Source organism: Eptesicus fuscus, chromosome 8, assembly GCF_027574615.1.
Source record: "Eptesicus fuscus isolate TK198812 chromosome 8, DD_ASM_mEF_20220401, whole genome shotgun sequence".
Classification (NCBI taxonomy): domain Eukaryota; kingdom Metazoa; phylum Chordata; class Mammalia; order Chiroptera; family Vespertilionidae; genus Eptesicus; species Eptesicus fuscus.
Window position 1 is genome coordinate 9,297,029 of NC_072480.1, and position 22,854 is coordinate 9,319,882.

The 22,854-nt window shown below is 37.9% G+C and overlaps 1 protein-coding gene across 2 annotated transcripts in view; it reads right to left on the minus strand.

Moving 5' to 3' along the window:
* The window catches only part of LRCH1 (leucine rich repeats and calponin homology domain containing 1), a 225,996-nt gene that overhangs the window by 26,813 nt on the left and 176,329 nt on the right, over nt 1–22,854 (minus strand). The window contains exons 11-18 of one of the 2 annotated variants that reach the window (XM_054719758.1): nt 22,290–22,370; nt 17,870–17,959; nt 17,734–17,770; nt 13,613–13,666; nt 12,169–12,241; nt 8,962–9,066; nt 3,270–3,379; nt 1,206–1,343 (exon numbers count right to left, since the gene is read on the minus strand). In XM_054719758.1, coding sequence (XP_054575733.1) covers nt 1,206–1,343; nt 3,270–3,379; nt 8,962–9,066; nt 12,169–12,241; nt 13,613–13,666; nt 17,734–17,770; nt 17,870–17,959; nt 22,290–22,370 — 688 coding nt within the window. Of the gene's footprint in view, nt 1–1,205; nt 1,344–3,269; nt 3,380–8,961; nt 9,067–12,168; nt 12,242–13,612; nt 13,667–17,733; nt 17,771–17,869; nt 17,960–22,289; nt 22,377–22,854 lie in introns of both variants that reach the window. The other variant, XM_054719757.1, reaches the window with a different exon arrangement.

Here is a 22,854-nt window from a genome sequence, read left to right on the forward strand (position 1 = left end):
CCCAGTGCCTCCAATGTACCCTGGAGCACAGTGAATAATCAAGGAACTGTTGCATTAATTACAGCTGATCAGCTCTGGCTCGACAGGTCACTGATGATTTTTTACACAGAGCCCACATTTTTTCAGAGCTATCCTAAAATCCCTAAAGATTAATAAAGAAAAGAAACACCAAGCCTTCTCACTGATAAATAACCCTTGGTAAGAAATGAATCTTTAGCCCTAACCAGTTTGGCTCAGTGGATAGAGTGTCAGCCTGCGGACTGAAAGGTCCCAGGTTCGATTCCGGTCAAGGGCATGTACCTTGGTTGTGTGCACATCCCCAGTGAGAGGTGTGTAGGAGGCAGCTGATCGATGTTTCTCTCTCAACGATGTTTTTAACTTTCTATCTCTCTCCCTTCCTCTCTGTAAAAAATCAATAAAATACATTAAAAAAAAAAGAAAGAAATGAATCTTTAGTCCCTAACGTCTTAAAATTAGCACCTCAATCAGTAATTTTGTAAATATGATTTGCTCTATATTTGAAATAAATTCATTTTCTGTAACTGGTTGCCCCCAACTGCCCTCCCTTGCAGGCCTGGTCCCCCCCAACTGCCCTCCCCTGACAGCCTGGTCCCCCCTAACTGCCCTCCCCTGACAGCCTGGTCCCCCCTAACTGCCCTCCCCTACCAGCCTGGTCGCCCCTAACTGCTCTTCCCTGCAGGTTTGGTCCCCCCCAACTGTCCTCCCCTGTAGGCCTGGTCCCTCCCAACTGCCCTCCCCTGCAGGCCTGGTCCCCCTCAACTGCCCTCCCCTGCAGGCCTGGGTCCCCCCAAACTGTCCTCCCCTGTGGGCCTGGTCTCCCCCAACTGCCCTCCTCTGCCAGCCTGATCACCCCTAACTGCCCTCCCCTGCTGGCCTGATTGCCCACCACTGCCCTCCCCTGCAGGCCATCTTGTGGCGACCATCTTTGACCACATGGGGGTGGCCATCTTGTGTGTTGGAGTGACAGTCAATTTGCATATTACCCTTTTATTAGATGGAATATTCTCCCTTTTTACAGTGAAAATGTTGCTTCCTTCAGACTTACTCCTTTCTGCTCTTCTAGTGGTTTGGGGCCCAGCAGAGAGGACCTAAGCAGGCTCCTGGTGATCCCATCGGCATTGTTAGCCAGCAACACTGTCTCAAAAGAGTCTGTTTTATGTAAAAATTGGTTTCACTTTACTTACAACTGCTGGTGAGGGAACGTGGATGCTTGCAACAGATCGCGGGCGGATGTGATTGACCAGATGGCAGAGGACAACACCATCCATGAGCGCAGCCCCCAGGTCTTCGTGCAGGCTGACCTTGAGTCTCATCTCAATGCTCTGTGGGGGAATCAGGAAGTTTTGGTCAACGATGGACCATATATATACGGCAGTGGTATACCATATAGCAAAGGTGTGTAGTAGGCCGCACCATCTAGGCTTGTGTAAGTGTGATCTATGATGTTCACAAAACAATGAAATTGCCTGATAACATATTTCTCAGAACATATCCCCATTGTTAAGCGGCCCATAACTGTATATGAGATGCTCACAATTTGGAGCATCTCATATATAGTAGATGCCAAAATGTTAACCCTTTGCACTCGCTTGCTTTTTTCTCGATTCCTTTACGCTAATGCTAACCATGTCGAGTCACACTCGACATCCGAGTGCAAAAGGTTAACAGTGCTTGTCTTTGAGCAATGGGATAAAAAAGTATTTATTTTTCTTCAGCATGTCCCTATTTTCTCCAATTAGCATTATTTCTTATTATATTTTCAATTAAAATGTTATTTAAAAAAGGACAAAAGTGACAACTAAAGGATTTCTAAAAGAATGTAGCATTTTCCCTGAAGAATTAATAAAATATGCAAATATGAATAGAAACATGATGGATAGTGTCCTCTTACACCTTATAAAATGATAATTGTATACTCAAACTGGAGGCCAAGGAGTCATAGTTTTTCTTTTGCAATTTGGGAAAACATATCAAACGAGAATTTGGTACACAGCTCCAACAGCATTATAGCAGTTCTTACCTCATTTGTGAAAAATACTAGAAGTTTCGCATTGGATTACAGGACAAAATTTACTGTCCAACCTAAGGCAGCTAAAGGCAGACTTAAAAGAGAAGACAAACTGTCCACCCACCCCCATGTTTTCTTAGGCAAAAAAGTGGTCAAACATTAGCCACAGTCCCTGCCATCAGAGCTGAAAATCGTCAATGTCACCCAGCACATGACCATGCTCGGCAGGAACTCAACTAGTTTTTCCATTAAATGACTGATTGAAAAGTTCTGACCAGTTTGGGAAATAAAGTGAGGATAACTTAAGACATCTTTAAATTAATGGAATATTACTACTAAGTAAATGAATAACAGTGCATTAGTTTAAAGTATACCTGAATTGAAATAATACTAGCTTTATACATATGCATTAAGTAGTTCTATTTACATTATCTTATATATTATATACAAAATCACACTACGGCAGATTGGAACTATTCTTTTAATACTTGAAAAAACTGACACTCAGGGATGTTAAGTGACTTGCCCAATATCAAATAGTCTGTAGGCAACCTGGCTAGATGTGAAACTAGCATTGTTTGCAGTGCTTCAAAGTCTATTTTTTTAAAAATACAATTGGCCCTTGACCAACACAGGTTTGAATTGTGTGGGCCCACTTATATGAGAATTTTAAAAAAATATATATTTTTTATTGATTTCAGAGAGGAAGGGAGAGAGAGAGAGAGAGAGAGAGAGAGAGAGAGAGAGAGAGAGAGAGAAGATCAATGATGAGAGAGAATCACTGATCGGCTGCCTCCTGCATGCCCCGTGCTGGGGATCGAGCCCGCAACCCAGGCATGTGCCCTTGACCGAAATTGAACTCAGAACTTTTCAGTCCACAGGCCAATGCTCAATCCACTGAGCCAAACTGGCTAGGGCAAGGATTTTTTCTGATAAATATGTATAGTACTGTAAATGTCTTTTCCTATGATTTTCTTAATAACATTTCCTTTTCTCTAGCTTACTTTGTTGTAAGAATACAGTACATAATACATCTTTAGTATGTGTTAATCAACTGTTGATGTTACCAGTAATGCTTCAGGTTAACAAGCTGTTTAGTAGTTAAGTTTTTGGAGAGTCAAAAGTTATACTCAGATTTTCAACTGCTTTAGTGGTGGTGGTTGGGGGACAGGTGCCCCTAACCACCATGTTGCTTCAATTCTGAAAATTATTACTCAATTATACAATATTTCTTGGGTACCTCACGGAGTTGTTCCACCAGTTCTTTTTCTTCTCTCATTTGTTCCATTTTCCTCCGAATTGTAAACTGTGGGTCTATAGATTCCAAATTTCTCTGAGGTCTTAGAAACACTATAATAGAAAGGAAAAAAGCCTTTATGGAGTATCTAGAGTAGGTTGCCATAACACTATTCATATTTAAATTAAGCAAATGGTTTCTTTATCCATCCCAAATAATTCATTCACCACTCACAGAAATAATGGTAAAAATGTGACACCACATGAAAGCATGATTCAAATATTCTAAAACAATTTATATTTTAAAATTATACTGGGTTGTGTGACTAACAAAAGCTGTATTTTTTGGTGGCAATAAACTGAATCCAGAAAAGAGCTTGGCTCATCTTCAGAGCCGGTCCATCTCACCCTCTGAAAGATTTCCCTCCTCTCTCGTTTTCCCCGTGCTTTCATTTTAAGTTTTCATTTACATTACACTCGAGGTTTCACATTCTATTCATTAGACTCAGAGAATCCATTTCACATAAGAAGTCTCTAGAATTGCTTTACATATTTAAAATAGCACAGATTAATGTTTTGTAGGCTAAAATTTTTCATAAGCTTGGGTTAAGAACTAAGTGATGATACGCAGGATTATATGTTCGAGTGTGGAATGGAAAAATTCTGCCTTCTAGCATGCCACTGACCCTTACTTATATGTAGAATATTTTGTACCCTCTGTATTAGTCTTTAAAAGATGTTATCCTTCTGAAGTTTAGACTGGTGGTACGTGTGGTCTGAAAGGTTGGCGACCGCTGGTTTAGAGCATACTTTTTTCTGCAGCCAGAGGCTTAACTCCTGTCAGAAGGGAGCACCACTGTTGGTTGCTATACTTGGAGGTCGTAATTTTAGGACCTGAAGCCAACGATAATCTCTTAACTGCCTCTAATCTTGCTAACTTTTCTAAAAGGAATCTATGGTCATCTCTAAAGAGCTAACTTTTTGGATATGCTGTCACTGGCATGATAGAATTTTTGTACTCCATACTCAAACATGTAATCCTGTGTATCATCACTTAGTTCTTAACTCAGGCTTAGGAAAAATTTTAGCCAGCAAATCATTAACCTGTGTTATTTTAAATATGTAAAGCAATTCTAGAGACTTCTTATGTGAAACCGATTCTCTGAGTTTTATTATGACACAAAACCCAGAGGAGATTTAAACTTGAATTTTTTTTTCCCTTGAGATTTTTATCCTATTAAGACTATCACCTTTCCAAGCACACAGAGGGAGCAAAGAGCTGGTAAGAGCCATATTTAGCTCCCCTTAGACTATGTATGTGTGTTTAGGGAAAAGGGTAGGGGAGCCCTTTAGGAAATTTTGGGCAGAGAACTCCAATTTTAAAAATCAATACAAGGCAGAAGACTGCATTGGCATGATACAATTCTAGTAATATCATCCACCATAATGTAAATAATCGACACTAATAAAAGGCTAATATGCTAATTAGACCGAGAGACCTTCCAGACGTCCTTCCGGACAAAGCCATGGTGGTAGGGCTGAGGCAGGCCAGGAGGGGAGGGCAGTTGGGGGCGATCAGGCCAGCGGGCGTGGCAGTTGGGGGTGAGCAGGCCGGCGGGGGGGGGGGGGGCAGTTGGGGGCGAGCAGGCCAGCAGCGGGGGGACAGTTGGGGGCAAGCAGGGATCGGGCCTAAACCAGCAGTCAGACATTCCCCGAGGGGTCCCAGATTGGAGAGGGTGCAGGCCGGGTTGAGGGACACACACACACACACACCCCTGCACGAATTTTGTGCACCAGGCCACTAGTGTAGCACAAAAAGGTTATGCAACTATTGTTCTATTTTGACAAACATTTCCTATGAGCCACTTTAAGAGTTATTCCAACTTATTCGTTTTTTTTTAGGTTGAATATTGTATACAAATATACTTTAAATAAAAAAATTAAAAACTCAAGTCCACTCCATAAAATCAATTATTCCATGCTCACTCAACAGTGCCATTTTAATCTCAATTTGTATCTTTGGACCAAACCATCTTATAAATGACTTTCGTTGTACTTCATATGTCTCAGTATTTTCTTTATAAATCAGTTCTAGAATTTTTGAATCAGCATTCTAATGCTCTGTGAAAGACCAAAAGTTTGACACGTCTTAATAGACCCTTGATTTAGAGTTAGTGGAGAAAGGGGGTGATCTAATGTACATAATGTCTTCTGGAACCTCAGAGAGGAGTCAGCATGGGGCTGAGCCTCTGCCTCAGCCATCCAAGGAAGTCACAGGCAAAAAGCTCCAAAAACACGCCACCAAAAGGCTGTTACCAAGGCCCAGGAAAACCAAACCCCACTTTCCAGAGCAATTATTTTAAATTATTTTAAAAACAAAGGCAAGACCGGAAAAGGAAGAGTAACCATCAGGGAGAAATGAGAACTCAGCAGGGAGAAATGAGAAGTTTACAGAGCAAAGGGAAATGAAGGAAAGTCTGACGAAATAGGAAGCATAGAAGAAACTGTAAATGCATTAAGCTTGCCCACACACCATACTGGGCCCAACAACAACAAAAATTTCCATTTAAACACAGCAACCACAAGGGATATATACTAAAATGTAAAATCTAGAAATAATCCACACCCGAAGAAAAGAAGTCAACCAAATTTACCAAAAAAGTCAAGGAATATAGACAGAATTGAGCAATACACAAACTAGCCAGCAAGGGGAGCCCAACACTATTTTAAAAAATCTAATGTTTGAAGGATTTTCCTTTGCCTTTTTTCCTGGGGGCAGTCTTATATAATACTCCATGTTTAATATTTCAATATGTTTTTATTGGCAGATTTCATTCAGAATACAAAACTATCAGGAAGTTAAATTAACCATAAGCTTTTGTTTAACAGCATACAATTCAAGTGTCAATGCCTTGTTGGAGCCCTGTGTGAGATAAAAGATATGCAATGGTGTCTAGGTTTTAATTTCTTGGCATCGCTTTTCATCTCAAATTCAAAATACAAAATGCATGCTTGGGTATTTGGCTCTGTGATGTTAATTAATCACAAAGTGTTAAAATACATTTGAACTGTGGATTTTTAAATGAACATTTCAAATGTACATAAAATTATTGCAAACCATGAATATACAACTACTACTAGTTTTTGAAATGGATTAATTACTGTGGGATAGATGAAAATTTAAAGCAAAGTCTTTAGGCTAATAATAAATCTACAAAGCAGCCCTAACTGGTTTGGCTCAGTGGATAGAGCGTCGGCCTGCGGACTGAAAGGTCCCAGGTTCGATTCCGGTCAAGGGCATGTACCTTGGTTGCGGGCACATCCCCAGGAGGGGTGTGCAGGAGGCAGCTGATCGATGTTTCTAACTCTCTATCCCTCCCTTCCTCTCTGTAAAAAAATCAATAAAATATATTTAAAAAACTAAAAAATATTTCCAATTTAAAAATAAGTAAATAAATCTACAAAGCACTTAAGTGCTTGCTTTTTTGCTGGGCTTGTTAGGAGAGAATAATTCGAATTGGGACCATTATGATAGCTCTGATTATAGTATCTACAATTTTTATTCTTTCATGTCATATTTATGTCTCTCACAGTACACATCATTTTCTCTCTTACTGTAGAGATCTGTTTCTCTCCATTAAAAAGGAAGCACTCTGACTTCGTAACTTGCACAAAGAGTCCTCAATGAACAGCTGTAGAATGAATGTAAATATTATAGACAGGAGACTTGGGCATGGCCCATCTCCATCTCTATCTAGCAATGTGACTAGACAGGTCACCTCATCTTTCTGGTTTTAGTTGGCTCATCTGTAATGATAGACATTTTACTGTTGCCTAAGATGTCTAAACCTTTTCCAGCTTAAAAACAACAAAAAGTCCTTTGGTTTCAGATATCACTCTTAAGGAAATACCAAATCACACATAAATCTTTCATTCTAGGCTTTATCTCCTTTAAACAACATCAGACCTACAAATAGCCATGTTTTCTGAAAAAACAAAAATGCTTCCCCCTCTCTTTTTTAAGTAAAAGAAGTTTCCAAGGAAGTTTCCATTTAGCCCTCCTTAACTTCCAGAATTTAAAACAGAATAATATAAGGAGGGACTTTTGTTTTGTTGTGCAACCATACTTATTTTCAGTTAAAAAATTTAGAAATATATGAAATAATAAAATTCCTTTAATAACTAACCTGCCAAGATATATATATATATATATATATATATATATATATATATATATATAATTTCACATAAGACAACTGGAAAAGCATTTACAGTTGAATTTTGACCAGAAATCACAGCAAATGTTTTAAATACATATTTTCTATGTATTACATATATAACACACTCAGATTTTAAAAAATATTATTGTCCTGGCCGGGGCGGCTCAATTGGTTGGAGTGTCATCCCATACACTAAAAGGTCATGGGTTTGATTCTCAGTCAGGGCACATACCCAGGTTGCAGGTTCGTTCCCCAGTCGGGGTATGTATGGAAGGCAAATATGGATGTTTTGCTCTCTCTTTCCCTTCCTCTCTCTGTAAAATCAATTTTTAAAAATTAAAAAATAAATAATAAAAAATTATTATTGGGAACAATATCTTCCTATTGTGTCTGCATTGTGCTGCTATCTCACATCTCACTTCTCTTCCCTGTAAATCATACTCTCCATTTCATTTGACATTATTTTTATCACTCTGTATGTATCTTGAAGTAAAATGTTTAAAATATTAACTAATAGAGACTCAACTATGTGTTATGTAACTCTAAATAAATTATATTTATTTTATTTTCATCTCTTAAGCTATTTAATGACATAAAAATATATCAAGTAGATGTCCTCAATTTTCATTTGAAGTTTGATTCTCAGGCCAAGTTACTATTCTTAAATATTATATAGATGAACTTACACTAAAAAAAGTAGAAGGTATTAAAAATCAAAATGTGCAAATAATTTGCAAAAAGAAAAACAAAAAATGAGAAGGCAAGTGAATTCTCTTCATTTTTAGAAATTTCTCAATGGTAACATTATTTTCAGCATGCCACCCTAGGATCAGCCATAGCACATCGTAACTACTTTAAAAATCTCATACAAGCCTGGCTGGCTCAGTGATTGAGCATCAACCTATGAACCAGGAGGTAACAATTAGATTCCCAGTCAGGGCACATGCCTGGATTGCGGGCTCACTCCTCAGTGAGAGACATGCAGGAGGCAGCCAATCGATGATTCTCTATCATCATTGATGTTTCTATCTCTCTCCCCCTCTCCCTTCCTCTCTGAAAGCAATAAAAATATATATTTTTAAATCTCATACAGAGAGCATAGACAATGAAAGACCAAAGTCTAAAAGTATTTCTTTCAGATGCAGGAGCAAGCATAGGTAATCCAAATGTGCAAACCCCAGATTTTTGTAAATAAGCAAACAAGCCAAAACACTCAAACAGAAAAATAGAGAAGAAATTACTGTAAAGCTCTGTCCAAATTCAGAATATTCAAAATAATTAAAAGACGTTTGACAAACTGCTGGAGAACAATACACATGCACTTTTCTGGACTTCCCTTTCCAGGTTTACTCAATATCTCTTTTATCGGGCATGCAAGTGAATATAGCTCTATCTTTAGCTGCATAGAAATTAGTGCTCAATATATTAATTGGCTTATTAATAAGCACATTGAAGAAAAGGTACAAAGCCACCTACCATTGTCACTGTCTCCTTCAGATGGAACACTGTAGCTAGAGTTGTCCCATGTTTGTGCCTGTGTAAGTTTGTTGAAGGAGATAGGAGGAAGAGTGAGGGCTGGGTCTGCAGGAGAGCGAGAGAGCCAGTCCACGTGTAGTTGCACAAGGACCAGGAAAAACCAAAGGGGCAGCAGCATTCCACAAATGGCACAAGGATTATATGGAAATGAAGTGGATTTCATATTATGGGATTTAATTTCAAATGTACAATATAGGAAAAGAATGAAAGATGGTGCATGGAATAAAAAGAATGATAAAAACTGAGTGTTAGTACTTATCAATCATATATTTTGCATGCAGTTAATATCATGAATCTTAATAGTTCCACAAGCCCACAGACTTTGAGTACTAATGAATCATGTCAGCAGAAAAAAAGAGTACCCACAGATTATAGATGAAAAACAGAAGATCTACCAGATAACCTTTTCAGAGACCTTCTAAATAATAATTTTAGCAAATATGATTCACACAAAAAATTTGGTTACATAGTACAACGTTAATATGGGTAGCTATATCTATTAACAATAAAACTATTATAGAATCAGTGTTTACTATTGTGAAATTTTTTCACAAGGCAATATAAAATATCTCTTTAAAGACATCTAAGTCTACTGGCATGTTTTATTGATAGGTGAATCTAGCCAACTCTTTGTTCAACACTTGGCATACACACATGTAAATATTGTCTTCAATATTTGTTCGTATAAAAACAATTATGGGTACTAGTAGAGTCTCTTTAACAACAAACCTCATTAACCAATAAATATCACTCAACTTCAAGCATTCTGAGTTGGTTATTTATGAAATTATAACATCTTTCTTTGCACTAAATATGCATATAGTAATTATATGTTTAGAAAATACTTAAATGAACTATAACTAGAAAATGTTATGCAGTTATAAGGCAGGGCCAGTAAAATAAATGGACATGGTTCTAGGACTATTTGGATACAGTTGTCTTTCTTTGGAGGAAAACACAGGAGAGAAAAAAATGTTCTTTGAAGTAAACTACCAATCTACTTTAAAAATATAAGTTCTTACTCCAACTTGCTGATTTGAGCAGTCTATGTTTATAACAAAGAAATCACATAAATCCATATACTGAACTTTAAAATAAAAATCATTTGGCTTTTAAAAGTTCCAAAGATACTCAATAAAAAATATTTCTATCTTTTAAAATTATATCATGTTCAATTAAGATTACTGTATATATTATTTTCTAGAAAATATGAAAGTACATACTTTAATATTTTAATATTATTAAATAAAATAAAAAAATCCCAATACATAATTCTAGTTTTATAAAGTTCCAAAATCCACTTGATGTTCTGAAGATAAATCAGCTTTATTTACAGCAACCAAACTCCACCGAGCTTTCAACAACTAGAACAATTTCCACATTAGTTAGTCAGCATTATAGAAGGGTTGAAATTGGAGAGGAAATTGTCTTTGATTTCTGCTATTCAAAATAAATACCCCTTTATTTTTCACCACTACAAAGAATTTGAAATGGTTTAACAGTACAAGTACAATGTTGATAAGCTGAGTTTTGATTCCATACAAGGAAATAAAAAAGTCACTGAGACAATTTTATAACTAAATTGCAATATTCAAAATAATATTATTTTTTAAAGATCTATTTAACTTTTATTTAATCAATTAGAAAATATTTATTATTGTGTAAAACTGCTTTGTGAGGATTAGGGGAAAGTCTGTAGCCTAATATGAGGTCCTCAGTGTGTGGCGATCACTAAAGGCATGGATGACATATGCCCCGAGTGACCGCCATTCCTCATAGCACACACTGAGACCATGAAAATGGACGCTGGCCCAGATCTCAGTTCCAAAAACGAAGAGGCTATTCATTTGAACTTATTTTGTCACAAAGAAAACACCTTTCTATAAAATGCCTACTAACAACCTTTGCCACACCCAAGCGTTATCTCAAATAGCTTTGTCATACAGCCCATTCAAAATGCCAGGGAAACCATTATACCTGGCCACAGGGTGACCATCAATCAACTTGCTTCCAAAACAAAATTCTTTATAAAAGAATTATCTTTGTTTTCTTTATGGGTACCCTTTTTCAAAATATACACATGTGTAACTTCAATTGTTGCCAAAATGCTTTCCTGAAAAATCCAATGATATCTGAGTTTTTTACTAGCTTTTGCTTAAAAGTGCCTGAGTTATTTTCTAGTACTTAGTTAAAAGCATTAGTAGTGAGTATATGCAAAAGACCTAAGAATCAAAAATATGAAAACAAAGAAGGTAGAAAAGTGCCAGAATTTTAAATATGTGGAGAAATCAGAAGAACCAAATTTTCCTATACATAATCCTTCTTTTTAAAATCAAGAGTCAGTCTGCACATTGCTATAATTTACATTTGTGAATACACTAATAAATTAAAAGAAAGTAGGTAATATAAGCAAAAAGGCTCTTAAAAAAGACTCCTGGCCAGTTATGTGAGCCTTGAAATGATCTATCACCCTGTTATACAAGTAAATACACAGACCCTACACCAAGGCTCAGAATACCAATGAGGGATGTCTCAGAAAGGCAGTCACCTCCCAGAAACCTTTCTGTAACTCATCAGGAACCATTTGGGGCACAAGGCTAGCTATTTTATCTTCCCTGGGTTAAAAAAACTCAATAGAGCCCAGCTGGTGTGGCTTGGTGGTTGAGCATCGACCTACTAGTATGAACCAGATCATGGTTTGATTCCTGGTCAGGCACATGCCCAGGTGGTGGGCTTGTTCCCCAGTGTGGGGCGTGCGGGGGAGAATGGCGGCAGCGGGGCAGCCAATCAGTGATTTTGTCATCATTGATGTTTCTATCGCTTCCTCCCTCCCTTCCTCCCTAAAATCAATACAAATATATATATTTTTTAAATTCAATAGAATATTTCTTTCCCACTTTTATGTCCCATCACCTTTTTCCTCTTCGCTTTGATTCAGAAGGAGGTAAGATCTCTATTACTGACAACACGAACTTAATAACTGAATCACTAAAAACAAGGTTCCAAATCTGGCTTTGCCAAGCTGCACCCAGGTTCTGACACCAGGATTGAAACTCACCAGAGCTGACAAGGCTGTGTACATTTAGAAGGCTAAAGAGAAACCACTGAGTTGTTTACAAGTTTAAGAATGTTGAGGCTTTAGTTTACCTGATCGAGGTTTCAGGCCAAACGGAGCTGTACTGCTGGTGGTAGGAGAGATTTCAGGGGAGTTTTCTCTAATCTGTGTTGTTACAAGGAAAGGAAATTTTGTAAAAAACTGAAGCAAAACTATGAATGCTCCTCTATGCTCAAGGATTTTAATAAAACCACAACCTTCTGCATTTGCCGCTGTGTGAAGTCCTGACTAAATAATATGAAAATCAATGCAAATGCGTTGAGTGCCCTAATCAACAGAAGGTTATTTTGGGGGAGAACCATTTAATTTTTATTTGATCATTATAAAAATACTAGAGGCCCGGTGCACAGATTCATGCACTGGTGGGGTCCATCAGCCTGGCCCGCACCCTCTCACAATCCAGGACCCCTCGGGGGATGTTGGGCTGGTGGTTTTGACCTATCCCCACAGGCTGGCTGAAATCTTCAGTCTGACATCCCCCCAAGGGATGCAGTAGTGTGCCAAGCAGCAGGGGGCTGGGGAGGAGCCCAAGCCCGGGGAGGAGCCCTGAGCCACCCCTCCGCTTGCTTATCCTGGCCCTGCTGCGCCTACTGCTGCTGCCGCTAAGCAGCACTGCCATGGAGGCGGGAGAGGCTCGCGCCCGCTGCAGCTGTGCTCACCAGCTGTGAGCCTGGAGTCTGGTGCCCATCAGCTGAGCAGTGCTCCTGCTGTGGGAGCACACTGACCACCAGGGTACAGCGGGTCAAATGGTTGACTGGTCAACCAGTCGACTGGTCGCTTAGGGTTTTATATATATAGATAGATAGATTTTACTATCATGTGAAACTGGCAACCCTGTGTTCACGGGCATGCATGCACACACACAGGCACACCCCCACATCTACCTCACAGAGAACACATCTGATAAAGACTCATAATTCTGAACACACGTCTCATCTACAGCAGCAGCGGGGAACCTTTTTCCTGCCAAGAGCCATTTGGATATTTAGAACAGTATTCGCTAATGTAATTCACTTAATATAGATTTATGTTGCTATGAGAAAAGCTCTGAGACTTACTGAATTTTGAGTCCCGCCTGTGGTTGCCTGGGCAGGGCAAAACCAAGTGATTTCCCGGGCCTTCCGTATACGGCCCTCGGGCCAGACGTTCCCCGTCCCTATCTACAGGCAAACCACTCACTGAATCACTGATGAAAACAAGACATTCTATATGTGGCCTATCTGAACTATTTTCATTTTATTTTCTATAAAGATGTTCCCATGTTTGGTTTTCAAAATATGTCTTATAAAATTAATCTTTATTTATGGATAGGGCCAGTTAAGGCTCTGAAAGCTAATGAGATAGATTCCCATAGAGAACCTGCAATACAATTAATTCATTAATCATGACAGTCTTAGACTATATATTTCTATAAAAGGTATTCCAATTCAGGCTTCAAAGAATACATCAGCTTTTATTAATCTTCAAGAAACTTACCTTATTTGGAGAATACTCGCTCCCATTACTCTGTGACATTAGATTATTTTGCACCTTAAAGAAAAACAAAAATGTATGGTATGTTTAATTAGATTATAAAATTATGGAGGCAAGAACTATGTCTTTCTTACTTCCATCATATCCTTGGCACATAGGCACTCAATGATCATATACTGAATTAATTAATTTGTATGTTAAGTAGCTAGGTAGGTTTTACTTACATTTTCTAAAAACATGCAGCTGTATTCACAGAAAAATACATCTAAGGTATCACATAAAGTAAGCAAAGGAATTTGCCAGAACAAAGAGGCCAGCCCAAACCACCTGTGAAGGTCAGCCACCTGGAGGCTTCCACCCCCATTTTAATTACAGGTTTTTAGAAATGGTTCAAGGCAGTAGTTCCCAAATACACAGAATCTCATTGGGAGCTTTTAATACTGCCTGGATCCCAAATTACCTGGGAAACTCTTATGCTGTCAATTCAACATCAGCTTGCTTTCACAACAAAAGCTTACTTTACTCAGCTCTACCTTCTTTATATGGTAATCAAAAACCCCATTGATGCACCTTAATAAAAAATTTGGTGATGGCTAATATCAATATCTCCATAGAGACTACACCAAATTAGTATATCTTTAAGATATCTTTTCCTAGTCCTTTGTTGAGGAGTGCTATTAAAAAATATTCCCAACTTGGACAAATACAAGAATAAAACATATTTTTAGAATAAATCAATATTAATTTCCCTACTCAATTAAATGGCTTTATTAGAACTGCTCACAGTAACTTCAGGTTTCTCTTCAAAAGCAACTCCTTCCTCTAATTTTTCCTATTGTCCCACCCCCCATTCAATATTATTTATGCATATAAGAATGTAATTTGCAATTCTTTCTGAATGGATGTCAATGCTATCCAAACAAGATATGGACAATTTTCCAAAGTATATTCATGGTGAGATATGATGTGCTGCCAATTACAAACCATTTCATAATCTTAGCCTCACCTATCTAACTGGCACCACCCACTCCTCATTGTCCTGAATCTACCATGGCTATGATGCCTTTTTCAGCACAGCCTCCTGGGACCAAATTCAAACCCAACTGCTCCCCAGATCTAGGTTACTTCCTTCTCCTTAAACTCTATCCCTTCCCCCATCTCCCAGACCACCTAGAACACTGAGGATTATAAATCATCTCATAGTCTTCTCTAAATTGTTTCAATATACAATACTTCTTTCCTCCACAATTTGTTTTCCCTCCACAATTTTTAACATGCCTTAAAGTGAGGGCAACCTCATATCCTTCATATAGAAGTCCTTGACAACAAAAACAAGGCTGAATCCAGCACAAGTACTCAACAAATACTAATTCATTCCAGACAATGCTAAAGATATTGCTTTATTCCTGAATGAGATGGAAGAGAGAATATAAAAATAGCCACTCATGAATGAAGATCACTTTTAAGTTCTGCACTGGCTAATCCACTAATTTATTTTCTTTCCCTCCTCTTTGTGATTTCCATTTTCCATCAGAGCCAGCTAACACACCTTCCCTTTTTAAAATCATGGAGATATGTCTGTCACAAACACAGAATTGCCCTAGAAAGGGAAGAAAATTAACAACAATTTCTTATACCAAATGAATCCTCATTCAACCAAAAACAATGTAAATTAACACAAACAATATAAATCTATTAACACAAACAATGTAAATCAGAGATGGAATGAAGATAACTTTTTTCTAGAGGTTTTGTGTCTTCCTGGTAACTCCTAAAATCAAGTACACAGGTGGGCCTCTATGTTACTTGAGTCAATAGAGGGTTTGCAGCAGGATACTAACATGGTCTCCAAATACCTCTTCACTGACTGCTCATTGGTTACAAAGATAAAATAGAACAGAAATTATACAGTGAAGTCACCTCGATTGGGTGATCAAATTAGCATCACCACTGAGGCCCAGATGGACACAGTGTGCCCCCAAATGTGATACCTTCAGAACACACCATCTCCTAAAAATGTAGAAACTTAATCTAATCATGAGGAAATATGAGGTACCTTTGTTCCTCAAAATAAGGGACATCCTATTTAAAAAAAAAAAAAAAAAAAGAGGAGGGCTATATTCTTCAAAATGTCAGGGTCATAAAAATCAAAGATTTTGGAAATGTTCCAGAATAAGGAAAACTATAGATACCTGACAAATATCTGCCTCTAGACTGAATACTATACTGGAGGAGGAAAAATCCACTATGAACAACATTAGATCAACCTAAATATTTGGAATATGGATGGTAGATTAACATTTATCTAAAGTTGATAACATAGTTATATAAGACAAAATGCCTATTCTTAGAAAACACACACTGAAATGTTTAGCAATAAGGGACTATGACATATACAACTTACCCTCAAATTTTCAAAAAAAGAGCAATGTATGTGAAGACAGAGACACAGAATAAATAAGACTGCAAATGTGGTAAAATGTTTACCATAGGTAAATCTGGGTAAAAAGTTGTAAGTTTTTGTAACCTTTTGTAGAATCTTGTAATTTCTCCCCAAACTTTAATAAGGTTACAGTATTTCCAAATAAGCAGCTTAAAAAAAAAAAAAAAAAGTGGGGCCTAGCCAGGTAGCTCAATTATAGTTGGATCGTTGTTCACCAAAAAGGTTGCAGTTTGGATCTCAGTCGGGGCATACGGGAGACAACCGATCCATGTTTCTCTCTACATCAGTGGTTCTCAACCTTCTTAATGCCGCGACCCTTTAATACAGTTCCTCATGTTGTGGTGACCCCCAACCATAAAATTATTTTCATTGCTACTTCATAACTGTAATTTTGCTACTGTTATGAATCGTAATGTAAATATCTGTGTTTTCCGATGGTCTTAGGCTCTACAGCAGCGGTTCTCAGGCATTAGGAAGGTTGAGAACCACTGCTCTACATGGATGTTTTTCTCCCTCTCTCTCCCCTCCTCTCTCTCTAAAATCAATAAAAACATCCTTGGGTGAGGCTTAAAAAACACACACTGGGCAGCATGTCTCGAAAGGAGCTTGATGAAATGGGCCCAGGGCAGCTCCAAATGAAAGACTTCCTGATGCTGCTCTATTGGGTAATTCTATGAGCCTCCACTCAGGGAGGAGGTGGTGCCGTGATTCTGTCTAAGGACCACACCAGGAACAATATACAGTAGTGGAGTAACAGCACCAGCTACCATTTAGGTGTCCTGGGCTGTGAAACAATCCCAATTTACAGAAAATGAAGGTGAAGTTTACAGAAGTTACACACAGTCGCCCCTAGTCAGCAAGTCTTTGATATGTAACTGAAACAACATAATTCTAAGTCACCGTGCTTAACAATGAAACCATAGCTGTTTCAACTGCAGTTCTCTTCCCCCTTATTTAACACAGATCCTTAGCTAGTTAAGCGTGTGACAGTGCTTTACTACAGTACCTGTTCAGACACCTCAGGGGACATAAATCAGTTTGTACCACAATTAGCCATCCTAAACCCATTCATTGAAAAGGGATGAAATAGGTTGTAACCTGTTTCATTCTCGAGTCACCTCTCTCAATTGTTTCTGCCTCTCTAGGACTGTTTCTTTGAGACCTTCTAGGCTCATCTCTAACTTTCTTCAGCAACCCAATTTCACCCAATGTATACTCTTACTCTGTCTGCAAACATCCCTACCACTTTCGCTTTGCTATGTTCTTTTAATCCTCCTAGGCAGTTCCCAAATAATTTTCTTGTTTTTCAAGTCCTTTCTAGTTAGTTTGCATCTGGCCAGTTCATAGGTTTCATTTGTGGCTCTAAAATCTACATTGAATGGTCCTACCTCCAGTTTCTGACCCAGAGAGACTATGGATCTTAGTTGCTGTCACCTGACCGAGCAAGACTGACACACAAAAATTTAGAGAATGTCATGGAAATCTTATCTCTAATGGAAGGTGAAGTATAATAGATAAACAGGAAAACTAAAGAGGTTAAAAAAAAAAATTGAAAACCAGATCTTGAACTAGTCTGCCTAAGGAATGTTCTACCCCAGGACCTATCTTCATAGAAGGTGGCAGCCACCATTCTGTGGCAGAACATTGCACGTGGCTCTGCTGAATCCAAGAGCAGCCTTACCTCACACACCGGAGACGGCTCCAGCTGCATTTGACCACTGTAGGTATGAGGAGGGAAAAAGATATAAAGTGGAGTTTAAAGCACACATACTTCAATGTAAAAAGAGAAAACACTGAGTTTAAAAAGTTCAACACACTTCAGTGCAGAATCTTGTAATTCTAAGGCTTCTGCTGATTCCTTTGGATAAAAGTTTACCACATTTTTCTCTGTAATATTGGTGCTTAATCTAAAGAGTAGGGGGAAAAAGATGTTAGCAATTTATTGAAATTTTAATAAATCCTACTGTTTTTGGTCATATTTAGTTTAAAATTTTAATATATTAAAATTATGTTTACCATTAGGACTAAGTAATGAAAGGTTTATGGTAAAAATTTCAAACTACATGGTATGTTCCAATCATGTGCCAAATTTAATATAATTTTCTGACTGCTCTTTGTCAAAATTCAACTTATTTGCAATATAACAGTAATTTCTGATACTCATAATATTCATAGGTAGTACACAATAAATTTTATTCTAGAATTTGATTAAGTTAAGAAGCAAGTAAAGTTGCTAAGGATACTCTATTATGGTATATGTACTAAGGGCCCTTAGTTTTAAAAGGAACATCTCTCTGATCTACACTAGTACCCTCATTAAAAATAAAAGAATTCATAAGCAATTTGATATGCATTTTTATTTTTGAAAAGACCTTAGTTTCTAAATTTCTGAAATTTTAAAACTAGAAATTTCTGTAAGTTATATAAAAGTTACAAAGTTATCTTAAAAGGTAGGAATGAGTTCATAATATAGACGCCTATTAAAAATGCTATAAAATCAACAATCAGAAGTCCTTAAGAGAAGAAACCAAGATAAAGGCAAAATAGGATAATAACTTACAAAAGTCTCAATCTATGAAATATGAACTAAAGAAAAAATCCAATGTGTATGTAAAGTTTTTGTTACTAATATTCAGTCCCAAGCAGCTAGAAATAAATGACCTCTTGAAGTGTCCTCTTTTTATCAGAAACAAACACTGGACTAGATCACAGAAGCATTATTATAAAGTTAGAATTATCTTTATAATTATTTCAGGATGAACAACAAAGATTGAAAGCAGCCAAAGTAATAAATTATTTGAGGGAGGAAATGACATCCATGTAACACTCTACAACATACTATCATTTTAAAATATCACCCATAAAGATGCAAATCAACTATCACTTGGAAGGTTGCTCCTACAATTAGGCAAACACTCACCATTCCCACTTGCTCAACATCCTTGGCAACTCATTGCCTCAGACATTTCCAACCTGGATAGGAAGAATCTCACAATTCTCAGTTCATCCCACTTCTCATGAAGGATGGCAAAATTGAGGTCCAGACAGGAAGCCACTCCCTCTCTCTAGGTCACTTGGATCTTACCTCTGGGTTCCAGTCTCATATTCCCATGCCACTGCTATTTCCACCTAAATAGACTGCTCTTTGTTGCTTTGGGCTCATATATTAATCAATCTAGAACTTGTAATAAAATTTCATTGGAAGAATGATGAAAGATGTAAAATGTGGAAGCATTAAAACAGTATAAAGTGTGAACCCAGTTGAGGCCTTCTCTGTCACGTTCTGTCTTCAAGGCTCTGTCCTGTGCTCACATTCCCTTTCCATCCATTTGCTTGCCCTTGAGAACCTCATCCTCTTAAATGGTTTCTGTTACTTCAGCACCTTGTGAAAATGACTTTCCAATCTAACTCTCAAAGTCCCAGATCTAAACATCTAGCACCTGAATGTACATCACCTTGGGTATTATTCAGCACATCTTAAGCTGACCCCAACATCCTCTTCAAAACTGCTGTCCCTCCTGATTCCCCATCTCAGACAGAGATGCCAGGGACTCAGGTCTAAAACACCTTAGACTATTCCCTCCCAGCTTTCTCACCACCCACTTCATGTAATCATCAAAGAACTACAATACTTACCACTAACTATAATATATACAGTATTAAAAATACTTAGAAACACTTACAGAAAAATCTCCATCATAATATACTTCCTTCCAGTTTTAATTTTTTCTTAGCTTCTTACACATTTGAAACCTAATCCTATTTATATTATTGGGATCAAACTTTAAGCATTCTATATACTTTTTTTAACATTAGCATTGGAAACTTTAATAAATATTTTATTGGTTACATTATATCCCACCTTATTAATAACTAAAATATATTTCCTTTTTTCCAAATATTTGCTATTAAAATACCTCCCCCCTCACAATCTTTGTTCATATCCTTTAGCCCCTTAGGATAAATTTCTAGAATTCTTTTCAATAAATGGTTTCTATATTTTTTAAACTACATATTACTAGGATGCCTTCTGGAATGGTTTTGCCAATTTATCTTCCCACTAGTAGTTTATATACTACTTCAAGTCCTCACAACCCTAAAAGTAAGTACTTGTAACACACACACACACACACACACATACACACACAGGTTCTTTTGTCCATTTTCTACCTTCTAATTACCTTGGTTTAGGATATGAAACTCAGCTCTCTAAAGAGCATGTCTTGATCAGGCACTTAGTAAAAAGCTAGGCCTGAAACAATGATTAGAAAGAATTAACAACACGAATAATCATATTTTTTATCCATCATTATCTTCCCTGCATATCCTATATAATAAAAGCCTAATATGTTGACCGAAAGGTGGAAGGACTGGTGGAACAACTGGTCACTATGATGTACACTGACCACCAGAGGGCAAACGCTCAACGCAGGAGCTGCCCCCAGCCCGCAGGCCCCAGGCTAGCCAAGGCGGTGCCACCTGAGGCCCACCCCTCCTCCATCACCCCGCCAGTTGCCCCACAGATCAGCCTTGTTCACCGGCCAGGCCTAGGGACCCTGCCCATGCACACATTTTGTGCACTGGGTCTCTAGTAATAAAATAAAGTCTCAGCTCCCTAACAGCATTCAAAGTCATCCCCTGCCGCACTCCAAATGTCCCCCTGGTGATTCTCAGTGCTGGCTGCACATCAGAGGCACCAGCATTACTTTTATAAAGTGGAAATGGCTAGAACCCACACTCACAAGTAATGTCAAGGGTGTCTGTTTTGAAAGTTCCACAAGTGATACTGAAGCATGGCCAGGGTGGAGATTATCTTATCTGCCTGAGATTTTTGAAACTTGCTCCTTTCTTTTTGACCTCCATAACTTTGCCCAAGCTTTTAATTCAATCCAGAATTTGCCTTCTCCTTGAAATTGCTAGTTACTAAAGGTTAATACCCAAACCTTTAGGAAGGCTGGTCTAGCTAGCTCCCTTTTTTCATCTGGGATCAGGTGACACTCTATCAATTTTTAAGCAAGTTAATCAATTACACTTACAATAACTACTCAAGGCAATCTCCATCTACTATAGTTTAAGTATATCCCCCAAGGTGCACACTGTAGATCTTCCTATGCTCTAAGCACTCAATTAATGTCTGTAGAATCAAAATGCTTATCAATCAACAGCTAAAGATTTTCAGTCATACTCAATCTGACCCATCACTATTTTTTCAGGGTCTGACAACACTGGGGGTATACACTCACTAACCACCTTTTCCTAAATTCCCAGAACCGAGCTGAAATCAGCGTGGTGTGATTTCCACATTCACTACATTACAAGACCACATAATTTTCATATTTAAATTCCTAGGACCCCTGAAGAGTTTACCAGGGATAGGCTTTGGATCTATTTCTCTAATGATAAGGTAGTTATTACCTGATACCAAGTATATTGTCTTACTGAAAAATACTTTGTCAATAGGAATTTCATTATCCTTAACTAAGCAACCAAAAAATGAATACAATGCATGTAGTAGTTATTGACAATGGCTAATCTAATTTAAAAATCACCTTGTAACCCAAATCTTTAGAAATATATTATTTAATTAACATATATTTGCCATGATCAAATAAATATGGTAGTACCACTTGGCATAATGATTCTTCCCTTTCTGGAAAATCTCCCTTGTAGTTCTATAAACAGGAATTACCATATTTCTGTTTTGTTGTTTTTTTAATCCTCACCTGAGCATATTTTTCCATTAATTTTTAGAGAGTGAAGAGAGAAGGAAAGACAGAGAAATACCCATGTGAGAGAAACACATTGATTGGTTGCCTCCTGCAGGAGCCCTGACCAGAGCCAGGGCTGGGAGGAGCCTGCAACTGAAGTATGTGCCCTAGACCTGAATCGAACCCGGGACTCTTTGGTCCGCAGGCCGATGCTCTACCCACTGAGCCAAACCAGCTAGGGCCATATTTCTGTTTTCTAAGAATTATACCAAAAATTCCCATATGAATTTCAGGAAGAGCGAATAAATTTCACTGAAGAATGGAGAAAGGGGGAACTGATTTCAATCCCTACAGAAGTTTGACTCTTATTTATGGTCTTGGGAAAACAGGCACTTAACAGGACTTCTCTATTAGTGGTTAGACAGAGCCCACATTGTGTATATAACTATCTTTATAAAGTGAGATGTGTTCCATAAATTAGTATGTATTATTTGCACATGAAGCCTGGGCCAAAGAAAGACATGCATACCTGTTGGGATCTTGCAGCAAATCTACTGCTTCTCTCAGCTGTTCAATCATTGCTATAGCCATTTCCTGGTCTTTAGATGAACTTATTCAGCAGCATGAAACCGGGCATGAGAATGAAAACCATCACAGAATATGAATATCATCTAAGTTCTTAAGAGCAAAATTACAAAAATCCATCTAACATATAAAAAACTGATTTTGACCTGGCTCTCTGTGACCTTGGGCAAAATAATCAATCTCTCTGTGCCTCAGTTTTGTCATCTGTAAAATGGGGAACAACAAATAGAACTTAATAGGATTGTTGTAAAGGTGAAATGGGGTACCTGCAAAGGTGAAGTGAGGTATTTAGGATAGTGCCTGGCATGTGGTATTTAATAAATGCTAGCTATTACAATTATTAAACTTAGGATCAAAGCATTAGATTTTCTCAGATCTTGAAACTGAAGAGCCTGGGTAAAGAAAGGGGACCGGGGCTACTTTAGGTCCAGTTGTCAGCTCCTTCATACAAAAGGAAGGAAGCTAGATTCTTCTCTTTAGAAGTCCTATCTAATTCCCTGAATCACACA